The sequence below is a fragment of the Manacus candei genome, unplaced genomic scaffold (genome assembly GCF_025592945.1).
Source record: "Manacus candei isolate 608988 ecotype Guabito, Panama unplaced genomic scaffold, ASM2559294v1 h1tg000071l, whole genome shotgun sequence".
Classification (NCBI taxonomy): domain Eukaryota; kingdom Metazoa; phylum Chordata; class Aves; order Passeriformes; family Pipridae; genus Manacus; species Manacus candei.
This window is the reverse complement of record NW_026138119.1, coordinates 10,889,269-10,896,360: the sequence shown is the minus strand read 5'-3', so window position 1 is coordinate 10,896,360 and position 7,092 is coordinate 10,889,269. Positions and strand designations below refer to the sequence as shown.

Here is a 7,092-nt window from a genome sequence, read left to right as displayed (position 1 = left end):
CTGCCACCTCTGCCCTGGCTGGCCCATTGCTTCTGTGTCTTTGGGGACAGAGATGCTCAGCCTGGATTTGATATGAGCCTTTGGGGTGTTGGAGACATTTATCCTGGGTTCGGGATGAGCCTTTGGGGTGAGGCAGATGCATATTCCAGATGTGGGGCTGCCCCAGCTTCCCCAAGCAGCCACATCAGACTCACTGGGATGTTGCTGTGACCACCAGGAGACACCTGCCCTGTGCCAGGGCTGCATATGCCCCCCACATCCATAAAGGATGGCAGGAATGTGGGTGCAGGATGGGCATGTGGTTGCAGGGACAGAGAGACAGGTAGCAGTGTGCTCGGGGAGGGGGATGGCATCAGCTGCATTATTGATGCTGTAATTCAGCAACTGTGGACTGGGATGTGGTTTTGTTTTCCAGACACAGAAACCCCCCTGGGATGGGAATCATCAACCAAGGACAAGGGGTCTGCAGCCACCCCATACCCTCTGCACCCACCGGGGTGGGGGCTGTGGGACGTGCTGGTGCTTTGGAAGCAGCTGCTCCACCATGGCCCACAGCAAGAGTTGCTGCTCCTGGAGAAGGGAAATATGGGGCCCAGTACTGGGCCAGTGGGGCTGTGCCTGCACAGAGACCCTCACTGTGCACACACACACAGCCTCCAGCGTGCACGTGCACACACCAGCCCGTGTGCTCAGCTCACACCTCGGGGAGCTGCTGTGTCCTGGGAGTGTCCTCCCAGCAGCTCCTGCTGCGAATTCCTGCCTCTTCCAGAGGGGGAGCTGCCATCCTGGTGACCCCTGGGTCCACTGGGGGCAGGCAGCAGGTGTTCCCCACCGATGCCATTGGCCAGTGCTGGTGGGTGCACAGCAGCCCCCAGGGCAGTCCCTGTGTGCCCCCAGAGAGGGGCTGAGACAGCCCAGCACTGCCCGTGTCCCTGCCCGGCTCCCTCCCACACCATGTGCCACCTGGCATACCCTCACCTCGGTGTCCCACATCACTCAGGGAGAAAGGGGCATCCAGCAGGTGTTTGAGAGCCCTTGGCATGGCTGGGGACCACTCGCCAAGGTGGGCAGGGTCCCCCACAGTGCCCATCCACGTGCGGTGGGACCAGGAACTGGGCAGGGAGGGGACACGACTGCACCAGAGCCGAGAGCCAGGTTTGAGGAAGAGGTGTCGGCCCAGGGGAAAGCACTAACCCTGGGTATCTCCCCCAGTTTGCCCGAGATGGAACAGAGCCAGGGTGCAGCATCCCGGTGTGTCCCCCACTGCTGCCCGCAGCGACGCTGCCCCAAGACTCCGGCTCGCTGTTCGTTCCAATATAATCTTTATTGGGGAGACTGATGGGGGTCAGAACAAGGCCGGGTATAAAACATGATCATGGTCACAACCAGCAGCGGGAGGCATTGGCAGAGCAACACAGAGACAGTACCGGCCCCGTTCTGCACCAGGGGGTGGTCCCGGGGCTGTGCCGGCAGCAAGGCCCGCTCCCTCGGGGCGGGCAGGGGGATGGTCTGGCCCCTCTCCCTGGGTGGATGCTGAGCTTTGGCCAGTGCCAGGGGCTGCTCTTTCCTCCAGGATGCAGGGTTCTGGGACCCCTCTAGCTCGCTCAGCCCCCATGCTCCGGGGCTGGCTGGCATGTACCCCTGGTGTGCTGGGTTATGGTGCTCAGCCCCGTGGGAGCACCCACAAATTTATGGCTTTTTCTTTATTTTTTTTGCTTTTTTGGCAGCAAACTTACTCCTCTGGATGCTCTGGAGAAAGCAAGACTGTGCACAGGGGGCTGCTGCCCTGCCAGCCCCTCCGCACAGGGGTCACATCAGAGATGCTGCTCCAGGGAAGGGACTGTGGGCAGGAGCCAGACCTCAGTCCCCTGCCTTGCCAAATCCCCTCATTGGACCCAGCAATTTGGGATACCGGACCCCATGCCACCCCCAGGAGCCATCTCACAGGGCATAGGTGTGGGTCTCAGGTGGAGCAGCAGAGAACGGGCACAGCTCAATGCCTTTGTGAACACATAATGGGCTGGGATGGGGCAGCTGGGGATGGATGGGGAAAAAACAAGAATCCTCCAAAACGAGGACAAAGTGGAGCTTTCCTCAAGGGCCTGTGGAGGAAACGGGCCGCGTGTCTGCTGGCATCCGAGGGGCCGGTGCGGCGGCTTGGCGTGGCGACTGAGACTCGGCGCTTGGCGGCGTGGCCACTGAGATGAAAGCTTTGGCAAATAACTTACAGAGACGGGGGGAGGAGGGGGCAGCTGGGGACCTGTCCTCGCTTCCTGTGCTGGGAGGGTGGCCCAGTGTGGCATCGTGCACCTCCAGGGCTCCTTGTGCTGCTGCTGCCGGCCGTGGGGCGATGGGGAGGGTGTCACCCCAGATGGGACCCAGCGTCCACTCTCGGGAGAGCCGGGGACAGAGGAGGGAGAGGTGCCTGGGGAAGGAGCACGGCGAGGTGCTCGATGCACAGCAGGGGCACCCACTGCAGAGCCAGGGGGAGCTGGAGCCCCTGGATGTGCTGGTAGATGTGCTCCCCATCCCAGTGTCCCTCGCCCTGGGCACCACCGGTGTGTTGGGGGCTGCTGCCAGGTCCCAGCATCCCCATCACCTCCCGACAGTGCTAGTGAGGACGCTGGTCCCATGTCCTTGGCTGTGATGAGTGTCAGAGCTTTCCCTGGCTGTGCCACTGGCAAAGAGGGGACTGGAGACCAGTCGTGGTGCTGCGCTGAGCTCTCCCACCCACTGTGTGCCAGGAGGTGCGGGCAGGGGCGCAGGGCTCACATGATGGTGCAGGAGGACAGTGGGTTCCGGATGTGGCAGGTGCAGGCGGCCCCACAGTACTGGCGGAAGGTCTGGTAGCAGCTGCGGTCGGTGTCGCTGCTCCACTGGACGGGGTTGGCGGCCAGAGCCTCGGCTGGCAGTCTGTTCAGGATACTGGTGTTGACAGCCAGCGCTGCCAGCCCGTAGTCGGTGAAGAGGACGGTCTCCCTCTTGCAGGTGGGGCAGGAGATGAACTTGTACTTGGGGCAGGACTCGTAGAGGATCTGCAGGCACTCCTCGCACACCGAGTGCAGGCAGGAGAGGATGCGGGGCCGCTTGTTGGTGAAGTTGTACATGTGGCCGCAGGTGGGGCACTCCAGGGGCTCGCAGGGCGTCGAGGGGTGCAGCACGTACTGGTTGACGATCACCTCGTCCGACGGGGGCTGCCGGTGGTAGCAGACCTCGGAGCTGCCCTTCCGCTGGCTCTGGTACCCGCGCTCTCGCCGCGGCAGGGGGGGAGTCCGGGGCAGCGGCAGGGGGCCGGGGGTGGCATCCAGGGCGGGGATGTCCCCGCACGCCTGGTTGACGATGATCTCGGACTCGGAGGGCCACGCACGCTTGGCCACAAGGGGCGGCTCGCGGCGCGGGGCCGGCGCGTAGCGTGGCTGCGACGCCTGCAGCTCCGAAAACTTCTCCGGGTGGATGATTTTCATCGCCTCCATTTTAATGATGACCTGTTGCCCTTTCAGACACGACATGAGTATCGTTTTCACATTACTGTCCACTGCTCTGGGGTCTCCGAGGGACGCCTGCATGAGGCTAAAACATGCTGGCAGCCTGCTGAGCTTTCAATCTTGGTCTGGCAGCGGAGCAGAAGCACGGGGAGCAGCTGCTGGCGCGGGAGAGCATCCTGGGGACACGGGGCAGCACCAGAGGGCCCCACGCCCCTCTTCTCCAGCCAGCCCTGAGGGTGCCAGGTGCGAGGCCGGGGCAGGCAGGGGAAGGCAGGGCTCAGAGTGGCATCCTGCCTGCCTTGCAGGATGCTCTTGGGCGGGCGATCAAAGTGTCAGTTCCCTGCAGCCTCTCTGGGATGTTATGGTGACATTGGCAGTCACTCAGCAGCCCTCCTCAGTCACACAGCAGCCCTCCTCTTTGCCTTCACTGCCACTTCCCACCAGATCAGTTGCAGTCAGGAACAGTAATCTGGGGATGGTGATGCCGGGCACTGCCCGGGGCAGGTGAATCCAGGGAGGGTCTCACAGGAACCAGAAGCAGCTCTCAGTTTGCCCCAGCCCAGCCTTTATTCCTGTTTACTCGCGGTGGGATCCTCGTGGCGCTGAGGAATGTGTTTGCAAATTCCTTTGCTCTGACTTCCCGGCTCTCCCACTTAACGTCACCAGCAGCTCCCACAGGGCAGGGTCTCAGGGTGCATCCCCTGCCGGAGGGCAGCTCACCTTGGCTGCTTCGAGGCCACCAGGCACCTTGTCCCCTCCGTCCCTGGTACCTCTGTCCCCAGCTCAGCTTCTTGCTTGCTGGAAATGAAAAGCAAGAGAGGGTTGGATCCAAGGCTCTTCAGGGATCTGCTGGCTGCCAGCACTCCCTCGGGATGCCTGCCTGCCTGCCTGCATCCCGGCAATTTGGCAACTGAGCCCTGCAGGTCCTGTCCATCCGCCCGCGTGCTTGGGCTGCGGAAATGGGAGCAGGCAGGTATTTCCCCACAGGCATCCCCTCAGTGGCCCTGAGTGTGGGGTCCTGGAACCCCCCTCTGCCCTGGGGATGGGAGGGTAGGTCCCCCCGTGTCCCACTGGGACACAGGGCCCCTCCTGAAGGGGCTCCTCCACCGATCTGCCTCTGCTCAGGATTTTCTCTCACGTTTAGCCCCTCCTCTGCTCAGTGGATCTATTTTTACCTCCATCGCTTGCTCCCGATCTGTCCCTGCTATTATCCCTTCCTCCAGCTTCCTCTCCCCCTTCCCATCTCCCTGCCCTTGTCCCGGGGCTTCTGGACAGGACGGTCCAAATTTGGGGGCAGGAGATGGGGAGCAGGCACCCAGCCTGTGGCCATTTTCTCCCTCAGCAGCCCCTGTGCCAGCCCAGCTCTCCTCTGAGAAGGGCGAAGGCGCTTTCCTCCATCACACGGCAAATCCTGTTAGAGGGATGCCTGCTCCTGCTGAGCGCTGCCAGGCCTGGCAGAGGGGGCCCGAGGGGGCCATCTGGTTGCAGCAGGAGCCTTTGGGGATGAAGAGAGGCCATGGGGGTTCAACCCCAAGTGCCTGAGAGCTGGGGGGGGCTGGATCCCTGCCGAACCCCAGTCGAGGTGTCCCAGGGGCCATGCCCTGGCAACACCGGGGTCCTGCAAGCATCTGGCCCTGAGGAGGGAGGCCTCACGTCCTGCATCCCCCATCATGGGCCCACATACTGCACCCCTCACCCTGCACCCCACAAGTGCCATATATTCCTCCCCCCTGCCCCGCAGACAGCAGCAGCCCCAGGGGCTCTGCCTGCAGCTCTCACAGAGACACTCACCCACGGGCACAGTGATCCGGATGGTCAGAAGTGCCACACACTGTCACCATGTTCCCAAGCTCCTGCTGTCACACCCCTCCACACACAGCCCTGGTGCAGCACTTTGCACCCCATCACCCCGGGGTGAAATACAGCCCCCCACTGTACCCCACATCCCCATCACCCTGTGGCAACACAACCCCCCCCCCATACCCTGCACCCCGTCACCGGTGGGGCAACACAGCCCCCCCAACATAGCCTGCACCCCATCACCCGTGGGGCAACACAGCCTCCCCGACATAGCCTGCACCCTCATCATCCCTGGGGCAACACAGCCCCCTGATGTACTCTGCATTCCCGTCACCCATGGGGTGACACAGCCCCCTGCTGTACCCCACACCCCATCACCCTTGGGGTGACATCCTCAGCACTTCTGGGGTGACACAGCCCCCTGCTGTACCCCACACCCCATCCCCTTGGGGTGACATCCTCAGCACTTCTGGGGTGACTCAGCCCCCCAGTGTACCCCATAGCCCCGTCACTTCTACGGTGACACAGCTCTCCCCAGCACCCCCCCACACGACACGCAGCAGCCCCCTCCTCCCCCGACCTCCCACCGCAGTCCCCAGCCCCACACGCGCAGCCCTGCGGAGCACATGCATGTGCACACACAAGTGCACCATGCACACGCTCTCACACACACACCCCCACACGTGCAGCCCCGCACATGCACACTCACCCCCCCCCACACACACATATGTGCTGCCTCGCACACACACACACGTGCAGCCCCGCGCACACACACACACACACGTGCAGTCCCGCACGCCCGCACGGTGACCCCCCCCGGTCGCTGCCCGCCGTTACCTGCGCTGGCCCAGGGCGGGGGGTCCCGGTTCAGCCGCCAGCCCCCGCTCGGTGCCCGGTGCGGGTCCGCAGGCCCGAGCGGCGGAGGTTATCTGAAAGGCAGAGGGATGCGGCGCTGCCCCGGCCAGGCGCGGCTCCCCGGGGATGCCGGCGGGTCCGAGGCTCTGCTCCACACGGACGGTCCCCGCCGGCCGGGCCGCCCCCCGCCCCGCTCCCTCCGGCCCCGCCGCCCGCTCCGGCCGCGGCCGCGGCGGCGCGGGGAGGGCACCGGGCACAGAGGCCGGGCTGGCGGCGCCGGGCTCCTCCGGATGCTCCGCGGGGACCGGAGGCCGGGGGAGGCGGCAGTAGCGCCGCTGCCGCTCCGGGGGGGGCCCTTCGCCCCCTCCCCCGGCTCCCCCCGCCGCCCCCGGCCGTGGATCCCGGCTCGGCGCGGGGCTGATGCAACACCCCCGACGGGCAGCGCAGGCTGCGGGGGGCTGACCCCGGTCCCCTCGGTGCCCCTCGGCAGGTGCAGGCAGCGGCGGGCAGCAGCGGGCAGGCAGCGGCGGCTCCGTGCCCACCGTCCCCGGGGCCCGGCGGCGCGGGCGCTGCTGCGCGCTCCCGCCGCCGCCCGCAGTGCCGCCGCAGTGGTGCAGCCGCCTCACATTTCTCTCGCTCAGCAGCGCCGGGGCCCGCCGGCCGCAGCGCCTGACGCCCCGCACACCCCCCTCCCCGCCCCGCACCCCCACCTCCCCGCACCCCCCTCCCCGCCCCGCACTCCCCTTTGCCCCGCACCCTCCCCTCCCCACAACACCTCATCTGCCCCACACGCCCCCCTCCCCGCACATCCCCCCTTATCCCGCACATCCCCCCTTGTCCCGCACACCCCCATCTTTCCCCGCACCCCTCCCTTCCCCGCACCCACCCCCCTGCCGCGGCCCCGCTCCTTCCCCCGCCGCCGGCCGGGCCCCCGCGAGTCGCTCCGAGGGGC

At 65.6% G+C, this 7,092-nt stretch overlaps 1 protein-coding gene across 1 annotated transcript; it reads right to left on the bottom strand.

Annotated features, from left to right (window-relative positions):
- Window positions 1-1,314: 1,314 nt before the first annotated feature.
- Window positions 1,315-6,341, bottom strand: RNF208 (ring finger protein 208). Its single transcript, XM_051808039.1, has 2 exons — window positions 6,123-6,341; window positions 1,315-4,283 (listed from the first exon to the last, which is right to left on the bottom strand). Exon 2 carries the CDS (start codon window positions 3,564-3,566, stop codon window positions 2,769-2,771), a length of 798 nt encoding a protein of 265 aa, XP_051663999.1. The 5' UTR covers window positions 3,567-4,283; window positions 6,123-6,341; the 3' UTR covers window positions 1,315-2,768.
- Between the last annotated feature and the right edge of the window lie 751 nt (window positions 6,342-7,092).

Excerpts from the sequence above, each read along its gene's own strand:
- RNF208 (XM_051808039.1), bottom strand. The coding sequence starts at position 3,566 with ATGCAGGCGTCCCTCGGAGACCCCAGAGCAGTGGACAGTAATGTGAAA.